The following is a 21,332-nucleotide window of genomic DNA, read 5'->3' as shown; positions in this document are numbered from 1 at the left end:
TTCAATCTGGGTCAGGGATACAGATCCTGGATGCTGCAACCAAGACTCAGAGCAGTCAAGTCAATAAATTAATACCTTAAAAAAACTTTTAAATAATGAGGAGGGAATTCTTTGTGTTTTGCAGGTTCATTCATTCCACACGCATGTGATGTTCTAATTGTGTCCAAGGACCTGTGCTTAGGAGCAAGAAGTACAGTGTCAACAAGACAGGGAAGACCGCATCGTCCCGTGACTGCCCTTCTGGCCAGAGTAGGTGACCTGTGCAAAACATCACACAGAAGTGTGTTTTTCGCACCTGTAGGTTCTCATCACAGAGAAATTTTGGGCTGGTCAAAAATTATGCGCACCATCGCGCAGAGAAATCCGAATGAACTTTTTGCCCAACCCAGTATTTAGACCCTCTCTTTTTGAAACGCTTTCATAAACTGAACAAGTAGCATCACACATTTTCTATTCTATGGCATTCTGTTTAAATTTTGACAGTGTGTGAGGAAATAAAGCCATTTAAAGATACCAGACTGTCATTTTACAAAGAAAATAAACAGGGCCAATCTTTTTTTAAGAACTAACTTTTCATTTTTGAAAGACGCACCACCTCCCCACCCCTGAGATAATATTAGCAAAGCAAGTACCATTACTGCCTCCAGTCCTCTTTCGGCATATAGTTTTCTGTGCCTGCTCACTGTGGAAGGAGCATTATTCCACAGCTATGTTTGCCAAATGATTTAGTTTGCTTTTCACTTCTCCAGGGGAATCTTCCCAACCCAGGGATCTAACCCAGGTCTCCAGTATTGCAGGTGGATTCTTTACCAGCTGAGCCACCAGGGAAACCCAAGAATACTAGAGTGGGTAGCCTGTCCCGTCTCCAGCAGATCTTCCTGACCCAGGGATGGAACCGGGGTCTCCTGCATTGCAGGCGGATTTTCTTCCAGCTGAGCTATGAGGGAAGCCCATTGAGATGTTAGCAGACGTGATAAGAAAAGTCTTTAAGAAGTCTGTTATGGGGCTGGCTTTGTGGTACCTTTGCCAGGATCACAGAATCTGACTCAGGCAGAAACGCCTCCAGGTCAGCTTCCCTGAACTGACCAGATGGGGCAGAGCCTGAAGATGCAGATGCCAGAGAGCCCGGTCAAGGGCCCCGTGCAGCCCAGCTAAGCCCAGGCTGGATCGTGGATTAGCTGACCTCCCAGCCAGCCCATAACTTGTCAGCTATGTTAACCAATAGACAACTAATAGAGCAGGCAAGTCTGTACCACTGATGAAAAGAACACTGATACGATTTTACTGCCAAACAATTACTCTGCACTGTTCATTTCAATAGCTTCACTGTCAATTTCACTTGTTTCTCAAGTCTCCTCTATTCAATAATTTGGATCAGTACAACTAATAATACGCCAGAAAGGGTGCTCATCAAGAAGTTGTGAGACACAGAATATTGAATAAGTGTGTGTCATTCCTAGTACTGTAGCTATAATTCTACCCTACCCCCTACCACCCAGGAAAGCATTTTAACAGCTTTATTAGAGTACAATTCACATACAATAAACTGCACATATTTAGAACGTACAATCTGGTAAGTTTCAGAGATGTTTGTCCCAAAACACTATCACTACAATCAAGACAAGGATAATATCCATTATCCTTAAAAGCTCCTCGTGGAAGTGAAAGTGTTACTGGCTCAGTCATGTCTGCCTCTGCGACCCCATGGGCTGTAGCCCACCAGGCTCCCCCGTCCCTGGGATTCTCCAGGCAAGAATACTGGAGTGGGTGCCATTTCCCTCCCCAGGGGATCTTCCTGACCCAGGAGTTAAACCCATGTCTCTTAATTATAGGCAGATTCTTTACTTTCCGAGCCACCAGGTAAGCCCCCAAAAGCTTCCTTATAATTCCATCCTTCTCCACCCCTCCTCCCACCCCTAAGCAACTACTGACTGGCCAGATGTATCTTTAAAATGTGACATGGTTCTACAGTTAGCTCTGGATGTGTATCACCCAAGTGATCTCCAACATCGGTGGTCATGACCCCTAACATAAAAAGTACCATTTTTGAAGTAATCCACTAAATGCCATTTGGAGAACATGCTACTTTGTAACTTTCTTAATTGAGTTTCCCAAAGGATATAATCTTAAAAAGCACAAAAAAGGTTCATGTCTCAAAGTGAAGTCAACCATGACCACTAAGATCTTAATCCTAATAAACAGAACACCTTACAATTTAGCTCCAAGTTTTTGTAGTCTTATTAAACACAAACTGTTATAGTCAAAACAATATGTATCCATTTCAACTTCACTACTTATAAAGTGTATGATTTTGACAATTTATTCAGCCTTTCTGGGTTTTAATTTCCTATCCACAAAGTAGGAATAAAAACATCTACCTTGCAGAATTGCAGTGATTAAATAAACTAATATAAATGAAATGTCAAAAACAGCATTGGATTCATGATTACTCAGTTCAGTTCAGTTCAGTCGCTCAGTCGTATCCAACTCATTACGACCCCATGGACTGCAGCATGCCAGGCCTCCCTGTCCATCACCAACTCCTGGAGATGACTCAAACTCACGTCCATTGAGTTGGTGATGCCATCCAGCCATCTCATCCTCTGTCATCCCCTTCTTCTCCCGCCTTCAATCTTTCCCAGCATCAGGGTCTTTTCAAATGAGTCAGCTCTTCGCATCAGGTGGCCAAAGTACTGGAGTTTAAACTACAACACCAATGAATATTCAGGACTGATTTCCTTTAGGATGGACTGGTTGGACCTCCTTGCAGTTCAAGGGACTTTCAAGAGTCTTCTCCAACAACACAGTTCAAAAGCATCTATTCTTCAGCACTCAGCTTTCTTTATATTCTCTCACATCCATACCTGACTACTGGATAAACCATAGCTTTGACTAGACGGACCTTTGTTGGCAAAGTGATATCTATGCTTTTTAATATGCTGTCTAGGTTGGTCATAACTTTCCTTCCAAGGAATAAGCATCTTTTAATTTCATGGCTGCAGTCACCATGTGCAGTGATTTTGGAGCCCAGAAAAATAAAGTCTCTCAGTGTTTCTTCTGTTTCCCCATCTATTTGCCATGAAGTGATGGGACCAGATGCCATGATCTTAGTTTTCTGAATGTTGAGCTTTAAGCCAACTTTTTCAGTCTCCTCTTTCACTTCCATCGAGAGGCTCTTTAGTTCTTCTTCACTTTCTGCCATAAGGGTGGTGTCATCTGCATATCTGAGGTTATTGATATTTCTCCCAGCAATCTTGATTCCAGCTTGTGCTTCATTAACTGTCAATTCTCCTCCTTTTCTTCTTCCAATGTAAAATTGGAGTAAAGCTGAAACAAGAATACGGGTTTTTCAAGTAAAGGCTGGGAGAACCCACCCTCCTATGTGAGAGCTTGAGACAAAATCCTGAGGCTCTCGGGTCCTCTGCTTCCTTTTCTCTAAAACTGAGGCAATAAAAATCTTTAGGAACAATCACAGGCCAAGAGAAGCCCAAGCCACTTCCATTCAAGGTATCTGGTATATCGAAATTAAAGAAACAGCTAACAGGCTTATATAAACCCTTGAATTTTAATTTTAATATTTATATTAACAATTAAAATTGGGAGATAAATTTTTCCTCAACTTCATCAATCTATCACAGAAGATAATCTCAAAGATAAATTAAAAGTCCAATGTAAAGAAATTTTTACTTGGAGGCCTAAGGCAGGGCAAAAAGTTGCTATTTTAAAGAGCTCTGAAGATCTTGTTATGAGGTAGGCGTAACATATGATGACTTAAGGATGCCTTTGAAAGTGAAAATAGGTATCAAAGAATAAAATTATATAATTATTAAAGTACCTATTTTTTATTATTGACTGGTTTTACAATATCAGTGAACCTATAGCCTTCCATTTTCCCCAAATTATTTTGAAACAAAAAATTATTTCTATAAGATGTCATCTGTATATTACCAGAAAATAAAATAACGTAAACACAATGATTTTTCATTAAGTTTTCACACATTTATTGTATACTTAGCTGTATTTGTCTTTTATACTAAGTTGCTGGTATTAATCTAAATATCTCTCTTACATCTATATTATTATTTTAATATTTTTTGTAAAATTTCCTGTAATTTTCCTCAACGGTGCATTTTATGCTTAATAAATTTGAAATTGTGGGCATCTTCAATTAACTCTTTGCTATAGACCATGAAAAGTTTTAAGTGAAAAAATACTCTGTGCTTGCTGAACTACCTTAAAGACACATGATAAATTCTGCTACACAGAGAATATTTTCAATTCTATTTGTTCCCAACATTTTGCTACATTGAGGAAAATCTCAATTCTACTTTTTATGTTGAGCATCTAAGTATTTCAGTACAAATCCCTCATTGGTCCTTTCATTACTCAGAGAAATTACCTTCAAAAAAGGTACAATACAATACAAATTTTACAGTATAAGAAACTGTCATAAAAAGGATCTCCATGATTCTTTTCAATGTGTTGTCAAACGTAGGTGCTGCGAAATGACAGACGTTTTCAACTGTGTTCACTTTCAGTACTGACCACTGTGCCCAAGTAAAGGCAGAAGCCAAGTCTTCCAAGCTAAAATATTCCAAATATTCCAAAGGAAAATTCTTAAATCTAGCACACAGTGTGAGCTCTTACTGCTTCACTTTCCCTCTTTCTTATCTAGTGATACATTTCAATGTATTCCTGTCTTTAAGCTTGGTTTACAATACTTGCTATCCACTAAAATGAAGTTTTTTAATACTCTGCTGTTTTATACTCTGCTGATTAAATACTTTGACTAAATATTTTCAAGTGATTTCAAACAAAATGAAAAGAAAAATATAAAAGGCTCATTCAGAAAAGAATAATAATTGTCAGGCACTTAGGCTGTTTACAAAGCATTCATTCAAAGGCTCAGACTGTTTAAAATCCTGGCTGATGATGGCAGTAAAAAGACAAGCCAGGTTCTGCCACGCCACATGCTCTCCTGTATTTAATAAATGTCACATAGTGTGACCGCTGTAACGAATTCTTCACATATAAACATATTTGGTAATTCTGAGCATTATAGCCTCTATAATAATTGCTAGAATATACCACTTTTTGGACACAAAAATGTACAACAAAGTTCAAGCACATTTCTTCCTCCTGCATATGTTTTTTAATTTGATATGTATTATCTTCACTATGACCCTGCTGCTGCTAAGTCACTTCAGTCGAGTCCGACTCTGTGTGACCCCATGGACCACAGTCCACCAGGCTCCTCCGTCCACGGGATTTTCCAGGCAAGAGTACTGGAGTGGGATGCCATTGCCTTCTCCCACTATGACCCTACACTCCATCATAATTTACATTAATTTTATTTTTAATGATTCATTTAACTGAATTTACAGTAACACTTAAAATGATATATGATTTATCGTCTATAAAATAAACTTGGGAAAGCTTTACTTACATCCATGAATTTGATGTAAAAACTCAAGTATTATTAAAATTAACTGATTTTTTCATAGAAAACTTTGATGGTATAAATACTAAGTTCTTCTACTATTGAATCAATACATTAACCCACTGTTGCTTCATTTCTTTCTGTGCACCAGAAAACTCAACTTTAAAACTGAATAAAGTTTTCAACAACAAAATTGAACTACTGACACATGCAAAAAATCTAACTGCAAAAGCATTATGCTAAGTGAAAGAAGCCAGCAGCACCCCGCCCACACCAAAATGCTACACACTATATGGTTTCACATTAACCATATATCCTAGAAAAGGTAAAACCATAAGGAGGGGGAAAAAAAAATTGGTTGTCCCTAGAGACTGGAAGTGGGAGGAGAGTAATAACCTTGGTGGGAAAGGGAAGATACTGCTGCAAATCTTGAATGTGGTGGTAGTTTTATGACTACAGGTTTTTTGTAAACTTCATTGAATTATATTTACAAGGGATGATTTTATGGCACGTAATTTTTTTAATTGATTTATTTATTTTAATTGGAGGCTAACTACTTTACAATATTCTGGTGGTTTTTGCCAAACATCGGCATGAATCAGACACAGCTACATGTGTCCCCCACCCTGAACCCCCCCCCACCTCCCCCCATCCCATCCCTCGGGGTCATCCCAGTGCACCAGCCCTGAGCGCCCTGTCTCATGCATCCAACCTGGACCAGCGATCCACTTCACATAGGGTAATACACACGTTTCAGCGCTACCCTCTCAAATCATCCCACCCTCACCTCCCACAGAGTCCAAAAGACTGTTCTTTACATCTGTGTCTCTTTTGCTGTCTCGCATATAGGGTCATTGTTACCATCTTCCTAAATTCCATATATATGGCATATAAATTATACCGTTACAAACTTCACCCAAAAAAATGAATGAATGAAATTCATTTAGAAGATCAATTCTTTGATCTAAATGAGAAATCAGGCTCCAACAGAGAAGAGCAGACCAGACTCCATGTTGGGTCTGTTCCTCTTCCTTTAAACCTCTGTGCTCTTGCCCCAGCTTAGTCAAGCTGACTCTGGGCATTTGGAAAAGAACATTGCCTAGAGCCTGAAATACACAGAATAACCCATTGTTGAGGCTCTGAAATTTAAAGGTATAACACTTTTCCACATAGAGATTAACAAATTGCAGAACTGAAAACAAAAAATGTCTTGGAGTTTTTTAGGAACATCGTACAGACTTACAAGGACAGCTGCAATATCAAAGGGATTTTGAACCAAGCAGTTTGCAACAACCTCCTACCCTTTAAGGCTAAAAGAAGCCTGAATGATTCTAACTCTGCTAAGAGGTTCTTTGGGACACTGGTCCACCATCTTCTTGGTCGGCTGGCTTTTCAAATAAAATCAATACTCCTTGCCCAACAACTCCTCTCTCGACTTACTGACCTGTTGCAGCAAGCAGTATGAACCTGAACTCAGCAGCAATGCTACACAACAACTATGACCAAGGTACTTTCTGTGGGATGAACTGTCATTTGCAGGCATAATTTCCTGACATCAGATACTAATTTAAAAAATAAAAACATGCTGATGCTTATTCAGCAGATTTGTGGCTCCTGATGTTAATGCGGTCAGTAACTGCCCCAGTATGGGCACCCACGATAGATACAAATGTGAGCACGTTCACGTCCACTGAACCCATGTCTCCTACTGAGCGCATGAGCTTGTGGCCCTGTAGTGACATGCATGTTGCAAGACACGGTGCTACAGGCGGGGGTTGTGCAAAGTGCGTGTTGTTCTAGGAAAGGACATGCATGCATGTTTTTCATCTGGAAAATGCCGGGATAAAAGATCTGTTGCTGGGCATCTTTCAGATTTGAGGGCACATTAAACATTAAAGTAAGAACTGCACTCAGCACACAGACATCTGAGACGCCACTAGAAAACTGACCTAAGCCAGAACTGCAGAACTAACTAGAGACCTACCAGCCCGTCTTCACTTGTTTTAAAGTGACAGTTAATGATAATACATTAAATTAAGAAAAATCTGGCACCAATATTAAACCCAATGAGACTACATCATAACTGCCACAAATATGGATGTGTGGATCCCTACCAAAAAGCCAATAACGTACACAAACAAAAAATGAATATTACACACATTCTGAAATTCTAAATAAAACGGTAACAAGTAAAATTCTAAGTGAAGTGCTAAATAAAACATTAACAAGTAAAAACTAGCAACACATCCAAGAAATTTTTATTGAAAGAATGCCAGGATAGTTGAAATTATAAAACCTGTCAAAAGAATCTATTAATTGATTCAACAAGAACCACAGAATTACTTGAATAGATGATGAAAAGAATTGATTAAACTGCTTGATAAAATAAGAACACATAATGAAACCTCTTAATAATAAAATATTTCTCAAACTAAAAACCAGAAAAATTCTTATTAGAAAAACACTAAAATAATTCCCATTAAAGTCAAGAACAAGAAAGATGTTGTTTATCATCACCATTTTTTTAGTACTTATAATACTAGCCAAAGCAACTAGACAACAGAAAAATTAAAGGGACAAAAGTAAGAGCTTTGAACACTGGGAATAAGAAAGCAAACTTTTTATTATTTGACAGCAATATTATTTCTTACCTGAAAACCTCAAAAACCCAAGTGCAAAATTATTACAAAGATTAATAGAAGCTCAGCAAGCTGACTGGTTAGAAAAATTAAAAAAATATAAGAATCAATAGCCTTCAAATAAATAAACATGACTGAATTAGAAACACTAAACAGTGGAAGAATCAATTCTATATAGCAGTTACAAAGATAAAATTACTAGGGATCAAATAAACTAGAAATACACAAGACCTTTATTGAGAATCCCAAAAAAAGATGTGAAAGATAAAAATACACAGCAAATTTTTGGATATGAATTTTCAACATTATAGAAATGCCATTTTCCTACAGGAGATTCCATTAAAAATACCAGGAGGGGTTTTTCAACTAGATAATCTGATTCTTAAGTTCCTGTGGACTTCCAAATAAGTATGATTAACCAAGTAACATTCTGGAGGGGAAACAGAATAGAATGAGACTTTTAACACACATCATAAATCTTCTATAATTAAAACTGTGAAACTACACATTAAGAAGAAGATAGATGAATGTAATAAGTCAAAAATGGAATTACACAGACAAATGTAGAATATGATAATCTAGACATTTCAAATCAGCATGGAAAAGATGAATTATGGAAGAATATTGTTAGAAAAATGGATACGGATCTAGAAAGGAAGAATCTGATCCCTACATTGTACTCAATAGATCAAATTATACAATGTATTAAGTAGAAAAAAATGAATATACAAAATGAAACTATGGTAGAACACATATATATAGGATATATCTTTTTAATAATTTCAGAAGAGAAAACATTTCTTTAAGTATGGCACAGAACACAGAAATCCTAAAAGGAAAATCAATTGATTCATTTACATAAAAATGCTAAAATCCACCAAAACTGGAGGGAACATACACAATTCACGTCACTAATAAAGTGTTCAGTGTTTGACTATGTAAAGAGCTCACAAATGTCAAAAAGGGAATGAAACATGTAATTAATAAAGGGTAATGAATATGAACAAACAAATATGATCAGGAAAGGAAATTTAAATAGAACTCAAATATATTAAATAATGCTCTGCTTCCCTTACAGTAAATACATGTACATTAAAAATGACAATAGGAAGCCACTTTTCATCGATTCGTTCAAAAGCAATTCAAGCGATGGAGTGAAAGAATGAGTATGCTGAAATGCTAGGCAAATAGCTATTATCTCTTTATTAACCATATAACTTTTATTCAAACCAAAAGTTACAATACAACACAAAAGCTGCAGTCCCAAGACATTCACTCTTCTCCACAATTCATGGAATCATAGTAGAAACAGCCTTCTGGGCTGAGGTTAAAATAGGCTCCATTTACTCTTCCACATCATTCTTTCCACTGAAGCAATGGCCAGAATGCCACACTTAAGGACAAGTTCCTTTCTATCAAAGTGAGTATCTGACATTTTGATAACATCTGAACTTCTTACAAAGATCATTTCTTCTAGACAATCAGATAAAACATTGAAAGTTGGATGAGTGTTCTGGTCTTGGTTCCCTCTAGTTTAATGACTAAGAAAGTAAGAAGAGTAAGGAACTCTGTTGGACTGAGAAGTACAAAAGGGAAATCTGTCCCAAAGACTTATCAGAACAAAAAACAAGCCAAAAAAACAGAGTGCTTTAGATGAGATCTGCGAGTTAGAAACCTAGGTGCCCTGACTTCTTCCTGTAAAGGAAAGTGAGTCGCACAGTCGTGTCCAACTCTGCGATTCCATGGACTGCAGCCCTCCAGGCTCCTCCGACCATGGGATTCTCCAGGCAAGAGGACTGGAGTGGGCTGCCATTCCCCTCTCCAGCGGCTCTTCCCCACCCAGGGATCAAAGCCGGGTCTCCTGCACTGCAGGCAGATTCTTCACCAACTGAGCTACTAGGGAAGCCCTCTGCCTGTAGGTTCATTATAAAGAAAGGGTAAATGATTGCTGCTAAAAGTGCCTAACACTTGAGAATATATTTCTCCCAATAAAAGTAGACTCAAAATAAGTAGAAGAATTTCCTGTGTAAGGCATTAACAGTGTAAAAATACAAAAAAAAGGTCCCTATAACAGCCATAAGAATTAGAATATCTTCTATAGAAAGATTAGCCTGACAACAAAAACATCACAGAAAATTCTAAAGTCAGTAAATTTTAAGGACCAAAATCTCAAAGAAGATGGGATTCCTTTTTCTTTTAAAAAAACGGACAGTAGATTTTCTTTGATGAGCAAAACTGCTTTGCAAGTGAGTGCGCTTAGTAGTTCCAGAGACGAGTCTTTAAGTACCAATCGAAAAACATTCCTTAAATGACAAGTACTTAAACCATAATATATCAAAAGGGAAAACAGTATATGAACCAGAAAAGGCTAAAATCTTTAAAGCAGAAATCCCTTTTTGCAAGAGTCAGAAACTAGCAATGCTATCACAGATTGTCCCAGCCTGTTTATACTTACTATTAAAAAACCACATTTTAGAGGCAGTGTGATATAGTAGAAAAAGCACAGGCTATAGTAGAAAAATCACAAGCTACTGTGATAACGTTGGGAAAATCCCGAGCTTGAGGCCTGTCATCTGGTACGGAAACGCGCTGAAGTGCCTGCCTCCTGGCTGAGCCGGGCTGTGTGGGAACAGATAAAGCACCAGCAAGACACACAGCATGGATGCAGACAGGCCCCAAACGGTAGTCACTGTTATCCTGAGCTTCATAAGAGAAATCAGTCCTTCACCCATGTGAACATGAAGGGCTAGGAGCCAGTCTAGAATTATGTTTCAAAACTACATTCACAAATAGAGCAGCAGCTATCACTGAAAGGAATTCAAGACAGTCAGTATACACACCTGGTCTTTCAGAAATGTGACTTCTTTTACCCAAAGAAGCATTTTCTGAGCACAGACTTCCTTCCCAGCGTAAGCCCCAGCAAGGAAGCGACACGTGAGCGGTGACCCAGCCAGAGCCGGGAGAAGCTGGTGGCTGGGCGCTGAGACCGGATGCACAGCGGGGCTGGGCAAGGCACGGCCCGGGCCAGGCCCCGGCGGCCAGGGCAGAGGCCGCCCGACTCTCCGCAGCCTCGGGGCGGGAGCCAGGCAGAGGCCCAGAGGGTTCCGGGCCAGGGCGTCTGCAGCCTGAGGCGGCGCGGGCTGGACAGGAGCCTGCAGGGTGACCTTGGGGTCAGGCGCCCCTGCGGGCTCTGGACCCCTCCAAGAGGTGGCCGGGAACCGGCGGTCACAGGCTTAAATGAGGCCCCTGCTTTTACGGAAACCACTCTGGGGACAGTGCGGACTGAAGGGGGAACAGGGGGGTCAGATAGAAGCTCATGCCCCCGAGGGTCCAGAGAGCAAGGCTGCCGCCGTGCCCAGGAGGAACCGCATCCAAAGGAAAGCGGAAGCAGCGACGGGGAGACGAGGCGCCACGTCAGGGCGTTTCCGCGCGAAGCCTCGAAGACGACCCTGAGCCGGACGGCCGCCCAGGCGGGCTCAGACCCCCAGCCTGAAGAAAGCGGTGGGTGGGGGTGCCAGCTACGGCGCCAGAGAACAAACAGGGCTCGTGGGCTAGGAAAGATTATCTGTTCACTGGGGGTCATGTGGACTTTGAAGGGCTTAAGAGAGAGAGTTGTGTTATCAGCTAAAAAGGAAAGCAAAATTAATTTTCCAGGGAATTTATAAGCCAAGAACCACATTTGACTGTTTAAATGACTGAGAAAACTCTTTAGTTGCTGCCGTGGTTAAGTATGAACTATGCCACAGATGAAGTTGAAACCTCATCATTTTTGTTTGTAAAATGGATTTTAAAAACTTAGGGTTTAGACTGGATCAGCAAATAGGCATTGCCTGGGTGAACCTACTGTCTCTGAAGAAGTGGCAATTCTGTACCTTTGAGGGTTGGCACTTCTCCAGTCGCTTCACGGGGACTAGAACACCCTCAGTTGTTTTTCTTCTTCACGGGTGTGGTCCTACAGTACAAGCCAGGGGTCAGCAGGCCTGGGGGAGAAAGGCGCTCAGCTATGTAGTCAGAAATCAATCTTTCCCTTTCCCAAGGAAAGCTGGCTTCATGGGCAAAGCAGATATTCATAAACAAATGAGGAACGCACAATTTCACTGCATAGTAGGGGACCCGTGCTCAAGTGTAAAGACTTTATTAGGACACAGTAAGAAGAAGGATCTTAGGGATCTGGTTTACACACTTGGACAGCCTACAAGAATTAACTAAAAGCATCGAGACATAAGAGCCAGATAAACCCACACAGACACACACACACTCAATAAAATAGTTATCTTGCTTTTTCAAAGGCAAGACCAGACCAATGTAGCTCTTCCCCACTGAAGCCCACAAGCTTGAGACTCTCGGCTTTGTTCAGAGAGCCCAGGCTAAAATTCAGACACTAAGTATTGTAAACCTTAATGGGCAGAAGCTGAAAAAAAACTGCAAAACTCTCGTGGAAGCTGAGAGTAATCTCTAGCTGGAAAGAATGAACACTTTCGGAGGGAAGCGAGGAAGGAGAGTATAGCAGTAGGGATTAAGACGGTACAAATCTTCAGGTAGAAAATAAGCTACACGGATACGCTGCACAACATGGAAAATACAGCCGATGTTTTATAATAACTATAAGTGGAATATGACCTTCACAGTTTGTGAATCACTATATTGTACACCTGAGGCATATAATATTGTGTACCAGCTACACTTCAATTTAAAAAAGAAAAACAAAAGGAGTATCTTCAGTTTCCTAGGCTCAGTGACAAGTTCTACACAAGTTGGCAAAGTAAAAGGAAGATTGTTTTTTGCCCTTGTCATATGGGAGCCAACCATTCCCACCCGGAAGTCGTTTACTGTGTGATGGCCCCTGGAGAAGCTATTTCTCCCTCATCCAAATGTGCAGTCCTTCGCCTACACGTCCTGGACATGTGTACCCCTTTCCAACGTGATGGTGGTAATCTGTGCATACGTTTATTGTCCTCTTTGAGAGAAGGACAAACCCGATTTACCCCAAAGATCCTAGCATAATGGCTCTGTATAGAGTCAGCATGGATTAAATATCCTTGAAGAAATGCTTAACATCCTGAGTAAAGACGTCCTAAGAGAGAACGCGCCCTCCCAGAAGAGCATCGTGTCTGGTCTACAGGCAACACCAAATACCAGAGCCTAGGGAAAATACACTGGGGGTATAACTTCCATCCTTAACATGTTTACCCATCCATGTTCTTCTATATGATGATGTCAAAACAAAATTATCTGGTACTTTTAAAGGTCACGTAGCAAAATTTTTCTTACTATTAGTATATCTCACTCATTCAAAGAAATGCAGTTCTGGTTAGCTAAGTCATGTCTGACTCATGTGCAACCCTATGGATGTAGCCCAGCAGGCTTCACTGTCCATGGGATTTCCCAAGCAAGAACTCTAGAATGGGTTGCCATGCCCTCTTCTAGGGGATCTTGCTAAGCCAGGGATCAAACCTACATCTCCTGTATTTGCAGGCTGATTCTTTACCACTGAGCCACCAGGGAAGTCGTAAATCCAAATTCTTATAAGTCAAACACTTTGTTCACTGCAGAAAAATTTTGAGAACCTACATGATAAGTCTTTTGCAGGATAAAGAATTCATCTCTCAAGTTAAAAGAGTGAAAAGAAATAATTCCCTCCTTCCTCATCCCTCTTCTCAATTTGTTCTTCCCTCTCCCTCTTTCTTTCTTCTTTTCTATTTGTTAGTAAACTTGGGATAAAGCTTACGTAGAGAAAATTGTTTAATTTAACACAGTCAACCTCAATACAAGAGTGCACAATGTGGAGTTTCTTAAAATTTGAAACACGGTTAGAGGCATAAGAAAGAGATGGAAAACATACTGTCAAAACAGTCCACATGCTAGCCCAGTTACAGAAGTGGTTCTGAAGGTAAATAACGTGGAAACAGCTCGGTCAGCTTAGGGTACAAGGACTCGTCTTGACTCCTAGATGGATGCCACATCTGTGGACTGGTTCACCCTCCAGTTCCCAGACCAACAGACCCCATGGAAGCTTCCTTATCTGGAAAGAGTGTGCACACTGTCAAAAGACTGGGATTAACATTCTGAAAATATCCTTACGTCTCCCACATTTTTCCTAGATCCGAGAATGAAGAATCTGATAACACAGCTGACTAAACGCATCCTCAGCTGGGCTGACTCATACATCATCACCAAATATAAAGAAACACCTTCCACCCAGAGAGTTGGGCCATACATTCACCAAGGATTCAGATGAGAGTTTATGTGCATACAGAATCACAGAGACCATGCTCAGTAAACCTGCTTTGCAGAAAGACAGATGTGAAAATGTGAGGCTTTGTGTGATGGTACAGCAATGGGACAGCGCTGTTAGCAGACTGAATTCTGAGCCAGCTCATGAGATTTCCAATCCCTTGTGTAAGACCTCATCTAACCCTTTCTCTTGCATTTGGACAGGTCCTGTGATTTCAGAAGGGACTTTACAGATGTAATTAAGATCCCTAATCAGTCGACTTTGAGTACATCAAAAGGGAGACTATTCTGGGTGGATCTGATGGAGGTGAGCTCCTAAAAGAAAGGCATCCTTGCTTTTTTTTTTTTTTAATTTTTGTTTTAGTATAGTTGATTTACAATGTGTTAGCTTCTGCAGCAAAGTGACTCCGTTACATAGATACACATATCTACTCTTTTTTCGATTCTTCTCCCATATTGGCCATTAGAGTACTGAGCAGAGTCCTCTGAGCTGCAGAGTAAATCCTAATTCATTATCTATTTTATATTTAGCAGTGTGTACATGTCAGTCCCTAATCTCCAATTTATCCCTCTCCCCCTTCCCCGCCGGGCCTCCCTGGTAGCTCAGCCGGTAAAGAATCCACCTGCAATGCAGGAGACCCTTGTCCCCTGGAGGAGGAAGTGGCAACCCACTCGGGTCTTCTGCCTGGAGAATTCCATGGACGGAGGAGCCTGGCGGGCTAACCACAGGGTCACAAAGAGTCAGACGTGGCTGAGGCACTTTCACTCTTCACCCTTCCCCCTTGGCAATCATAATTTTATTTTCTGTATCAGTGAGCCTATTTCTGCTTTGTAAATAAGTTCATTTATATCCTTTTTTAGGTCCCGCATATAAGACAAATATATGAGGGTTGTCCTTTTCTGACTTGCTTCACTCAGTATGATGATTTCTAGGTCCACCCACATTGCTGCTAGCAGCATTATTTAGTTCTTTTTTATGGCTGAGTTATGTTCCATTGTGAAGCAGTAAGCCAGTCTGATGTGAGAGGGCCTGGGAGGGATTTTGTACCAGGAGCCCAGAGGAAGCCAGCTGCTGAAAAAAGTCCCCAGCTGAAGACTGGCAGGAAAACAGAGGCCTTAGTCCTAAAACCCCAAGGAACTAAATTCCTCCAACAACCATGTGAGCTTGAAGGAGGCCCTCAAGCCCCAGCTGATGACTTGGTTGCCACCTTGTGGTCCTTAGAAACCCCGAGCACAGGGCCCAGCTAGCCCCTGCCTGGATGCCTGACCCGAAGGAAATGTGAGCAGGTAAGTCACTGAGTGTGTGGTGATTCATGGCACAGAGACAGAACACTAACACGGGAACTAGCACTCCGAACATAAAACGTGGGAATAACAGCGACTACCGGTGGCATGTAAAAAACACAGACGAGTCTTTATAAACTGCCGTTTGTGGGGAGACAGCCAGGAGTGCATCCCAAGGTTTCCATGGAACGGCCTTTTACGTTCAGACCCACACACGATGGAGCTCACTCTTCTTATTGGCTAAATGCCTTTGACGATATTTTCCACACTGCAGCCCAGAAGAGACTCAGGAAGCCCCCAGTGCCCCCTTTCTCACTGTGTTTCGCTCCCTTCCCGCAGCACTGGGCACCTTCTCTCTGTGCTTCTCATATCATGAGGTCTACATACTCTGAAGAAACTATAAAGACGAAAAGAAAAGCCGCTTATGTACAGGAAGCATTCCAATGTAACAAATGTCGCTGGACCACTTGGAGCAGGAACACATAAAACATATGCAAATACGAATGAGTGTCTAAACCACCATTATTTCTGAATACTTTGACTGGAATCTCCTTGACAGAGTCCACTGGGCTACCAACTTCCTTTAGAGCTTCGACCTTGTTTCACTAACCCCAAAGGGGAAAAAAGTGTTCTGGCCAAATTTTGATGTGACTGGAAAATATAGGCTAATGCACCACTTTGTTTGAAAATGGACACTTTTCTTTGAAAGTTTCATATACTCAAAAAAAAAAAAATGTATTTTTCTCAAATGGTACCCTGTGGCAAATATTTGTCACACTGAAAAACTATGTTTTAACATATGCATTTATGTGTTCTGTTATTATACCTTCCCTTTGTCCAGAGTAATATTCATGTCCTTAAAGCAATTGTCTACTCTGAAAATAATTTTTTAAGTACATTAAAAGTGTAAAAATAAAAATAAACTATATGCAGGTCATAACGTTAAGATTGTGTGTGTGTGTGTGTGTGTGTGTGTGTGTGTTTAACTGTTTCAAATGAGAAGTATGGCTATATGCTGAGTTGAAGAAATTCATTGGAGTTACTTTTTCCCCCTAAATGGGGTACACATATTCAATATTTGCAAAGTTCTTAGTTTTTTTAAGTCTCATTTACATTTAATTTTCCAGGAGAACATATTTCAAGAGTAAATATATGCTAGGATAGTTTTATATGAAAAGATTTATATTTTCCAATAGTTGTTAAAAATTACATTGGATATGAGGAAAAACTTTCAGTTAACAGTCCACTACTGTCTTTCAATCCTGACAAAGAGGTCACTTCTTAAATATTAAAAAGAGAAAATAGCCTATTATGCCAAACAATAAAGTGTCTCTGGTGGTGGTTTAGTCGCTCAGTCTTGTCCGACTCTTTGCAACCCCATGGACTGTAGCCCACCAGGCTCCTCTGTCCATGGAATTTTCCAGGCAAGAATACTGGAGTGGGTTGTCGTTTCTATCTCCAGGGGATCTTCCCGATCGAGGGATCAGACTCAGGTCTCCTGCATCGCAGTTGGTCTCTTGTATTACAGGTGGATTCTTTATTGACTGAGCCACCAGGGAAACCCAGGGAAAGTATCACTAGGTGATAAAAAGCATTATTAACTTCTTTTATGTTGTTCTGTGATAATACATCAACTGATAAATTATAGATTATGCTTTAGGCTTTTATTGTCATATATTTAATTTTTCCTGGGAGAAATTTTAGATGTTTCAAGATTTATTATTTTCCACTACAGTATTAAGTCAATAAAGATAATAATAATACTGCACGGTGGTTAACTAAGGGGGCTTGCTAGGGTTATTGTTTGGTCTTTTATTTTTTCAATGATATTGCCCAAAATAAAACAGAGTAAGAAGTTAACATGACTATAAAATATACCTAACAAATAAGGCAGAAAATGTACCAAGTAAACACACTACATTTTGAGTACAGTAGCATTACTCTTTCTCCAGTATAATTTTTATTTGGGCAAGTGGTAATTTTGCAAATTTAAAACTTGCAAGTAGTTTTATCTTTCCCAAGGAAATAAATGACTGCTCTAAAAAAGTCAAGAGAGCGAAGGATGATCATAGGAAAATAGTTTCAGGGATAGTAATTATACTTAATAAAATTATGTCAATACATCAAAAAATAGAAAAAGATAGACTAAATATTTAGCTGGCAAAATGATTTGCCATGATGCTAGATACAGCAAAATGTGTGGCTAAATTTTGCTTAAAGTAATCTTTTAAGTTTCAGATTATTCAGGTCTTCTTGTAATTCAAAGGAAGTGCAAATGAGAAGACAGAATCCTCATTCCTCGAGTGGGGTTTGTTGGGATGAGGGGTATCATTATAGGCTGTGCTCCACTGATTTTCAGATTGATTTCACACCAAGTGGTCCCCTCCAGGAATTCCACAGACCCTTGGAGCACAGACCAGGCATGCTCTCCCTCTATACTTTTAGTTCTGCTATTATTCTAAATGCTGGTTATGTGATGATGGTCTTCCCCAACAAGGTTTAAAACTTCTAACCTTCTATTTTATTCACATGAATGCATAGTCAAAATAGAAAAAGAGCTATTCACTAGCACACCATTCTTTCTCTTACATGTCCTCTGTTTTATCAAATGTTATAGTGAAAGAGGCAGAGGTGTTCTTACAGATGATGCAAAGCCTCCTCTCATTAGCCACTGATACCTAAATATAGCCCTTCTGAAATTCCCAGGGCTATGCTGGGAACACACTGCATTCCATTCGACTTTAATGACAATGAAATAAGCAACCACCGTTTCCCAATTAGTTCATTTTTCAACAGATGCATCTGTAATCAATATCAAAAGTCTTAGGGGTTTAAATTTTCAACTTCAAGAATAACATCCACTAGAAACTAATCAGTTCCTAATGTAATAAATCGTAGTAACCGCAATCATGCATGAAGACAGCAGTGGTGATGCTGTGTAGAGGTTGGGTGGTGGGTAAGATAGCATTGGCAAGGGTTTGAATGCCTAACGGTGGTATTTTCTCTTATTATCATCTGACTAAGACAATAGCATTGCTCTTCACTCAGACCGCCTGACACATCTGGAACATAACGGGAGGGAAAGGCTAAAGATAAAGATTAAAACCACCGGAAAGAATGTTCACAACAACCACCCGGAGTAGGCTGGATGTCAAAAATAAAAACTGAACAAAATCCAGGAAATATTTCATTTCTCCCTCACATAAACTTTCCTAACTCTTCCTGAAGCGCATAAGTCCAGGATTTACTTCCCACCGTCGTAAGACGGTGTATCCAGACTACTGGAGAGAAAATAGTATGTGCTTCCACACCAACTCTGAGAAATATGCCATCATCCTAAAAAGTGATACCGGAATCGGGACAAGCCTTGGAACAAATGAGTTTCTACGAGTCTTGTGTATAGGCAGAAAGGGAAACACAACACGCAGAAGCAACACAAGCTAGGAGGACGGTGTGGGTATTCATAGTGATAGCTTTTGCTGCGAGCGAAAGCACAGACTGCTCACTGCAAGGAAAACCAACCGCCCCCGGAGAAGGAGGGCTTGAGAAGTCCGGAAGTAACGGGGACCTGACCGTGGTACTGAAAGAGAACCATTCGCAGACGTGATCAAGTCTCCAAGAAGCCACATGGCATATCTTTGCTTTTAAACTGAAGCTTAAACAAGCTAAACGTCCAGTGATTTTCGCCCTCAAAATATATATGTAGATGTTGAAACTTTCTCTTATGATAGATCAGCCTTTAGAATGCCCAGCATCTCCTTCCACAACAGTCTCTCCTGGAGTGCTAGGGTACTTTCAGATCGAAAGGTATTTTATTCTACCTGAGAAGCAGGAATCGATATTCTGACCAATTCACAACGCTTAAAATTCTACAGGAAGCTTACACTTGGCGATCTTGATTCTAGTTGCATTTCTTAAACTCAGATGGGATCATGCCTATCCAAAAGACTTCTCGGAATGAAGCTCCACGGAGAAAGAACACTCCAAACTCTCCCTATAATTTGTTGTGTTAGTCGCGCTCAGCCGTGTCCGATTCTTTGCGACCCCATGGGCTGTAGCCCGCCAGGCTCTTCGGTCTATGGAGCCTTGAAACTCTAGATAGATTGGCAATTCACCAATATGGACAGTTTTCATCTTCACCCCATAAAATTAATAAAAACCGATTCTTTAAAGAGGCATTACGGGTCCCACAGTGAACACAGATGTAGGTCTTTCTTCAGATTCTTTTCCAGCCTTTACAAACCCAAGAATCAAGGGGGCCAAATACACCGAAATGTTAACACTACACTGAAAAAAAAAATAAATAAATTCTCCCCACAAAAGACACCTCGGCAGGAAGCGAAGGAAACACTCTGCCCTGGTGCAAAATGGACAGTGGGAACGAAAGTAATTTATATGAGAAAAGATCGCTTAAAAATAATATATATATATATATATGCAACTCATCCAAGTGCAAGACTTACGTGTTCCGTCAAAACGGGTGGCGATGGTGTCCAGGAAGGTGTTCTGGGGCGCCAGCAATCCCTTCATAACCGGCATCTTTCCAGCGCGGTGTGAAATTCTCCATCAAAGTTTGTGCAGAAGGATGGCTCGGGAGGAAAGTGCCAAGAAGCAGAGTGGGGAGCGCAGGGCCGGCCGGGAGGGGGCCGGCGCCGGCGAGGGGCCGCTCGGAGCGGCGGGAGGACGCGAGGGCGGGGGCGCGGCTCTGGCGGGGGCAGCCCCGGGGCGCCCGCCCGGCCCGGCCCGCAGCGCCCGGCCCGCCCGGCGAGGCCGCCTGGCCCGCCCTCCGCCCCCACGGCCGCGGGCGCCCCCGTACCCCCGCCGCGCGCCCCCTCCCCGCCGGGCGCCGCGCCCTGACCGCCGGCGCGGGGGTCGCGAGGGCGGCGCTCTGGGCTGCGCGAGGCTCGGGGCGCGGGGAGACGCGAGCGAGCGCCGCTCCCGGCCCCGGGAGCCGGGGAACAAAGACCCCTTTGTTCCGCGCCGGCCCTCTCCCGGGGAGCCCGGAGTCCCGTGGGTGTGGTGTCGGCGAAGGGGAGGAGACAGGTCGGGCAGGTACCCGGCCGCCCGCGCCCCGGGGCCGGCCCCTCCCGGCGCCCCCGCCGCGCCCCGCGCCGGCGCCCCCGGGAGCGGCCCGAGGGGGTCGCGCGGCCCCCTCCCCAGGCCCGCGGGTCTCTCAACCGGGACACAGGCGCCGCCGGGGTCTCCGCACCTTCCCATCCCCGGCCCCGAAACGGAGCCTTCAGCCCTCGCCCCCGGATGACCACCGGTCCCCCCAGGCCCTGCTAAGCTAGAGGAACGAAATGATATAATAGATTTTATGTGGACGGTGAACGGGGTCCCACTCTGCGGGGAAAGGGGAACAAAACCTTTCTAGAAAAGTTTGCTGTTGCTATTGATTTGAAAATCGCCACGTAAGTAAACACCCGTGAGGCTGCCCAGTGAGAACACCAAGGGCCGCGGCGCAGGGGCCTCGCCCGCCGCCCCCACGTCTCAGGCTCGCGGCCCCGGTAGCAAGCCCGGCCGCGCCCCCGGCCTGCGTCCGGGAAGCGAAAGCGGGCCCTCCGAGCCCCGCCGCCCTGCCGACGCCCTCCCGCCCTGAGCCCTGCCCGGGAAGCCTGGCCCCGCTCGGGGGCGCAGCGCCGCCGGGACCCCGCAGCCGGGCATTCACGGAAGCTCCGCAAGGGGCAGGGGTGCGGGAGGCAAGTCGGGGGCCCAGGGCCGGGGCACCGAGGGCA

The 21,332-nt window shown here is 42.3% G+C and overlaps 1 protein-coding gene across 2 annotated transcripts in view; it reads right to left on the bottom strand.

Moving 5' to 3' along the window:
* Positions 1 to 20,337, bottom strand: part of KCNH8 (potassium voltage-gated channel subfamily H member 8) — a 444,848-nt gene extending 424,511 nt beyond the window's left edge. For both annotated transcript variants that reach the window (XM_070467057.1, XM_070467059.1), the window contains exon 1: positions 20,061 to 20,337. In XM_070467057.1, coding sequence (XP_070323158.1) covers positions 20,061 to 20,136 — 76 coding nt within the window. In that variant the 5' untranslated portion in view covers positions 20,137 to 20,337. The remainder of the gene's footprint in view (positions 1 to 20,060) is intronic.
* Between the last annotated feature and the right edge of the window lie 995 nt (positions 20,338 to 21,332).

Source organism: Odocoileus virginianus, chromosome 4 (assembly GCF_023699985.2).
Source record: "Odocoileus virginianus isolate 20LAN1187 ecotype Illinois chromosome 4, Ovbor_1.2, whole genome shotgun sequence".
NCBI lineage: Eukaryota > Metazoa > Chordata > Mammalia > Artiodactyla > Cervidae > Odocoileus > Odocoileus virginianus.
Note: the sequence above shows the minus strand (reverse complement) of the source record. Positions and strands in the feature narration are given on the sequence as shown.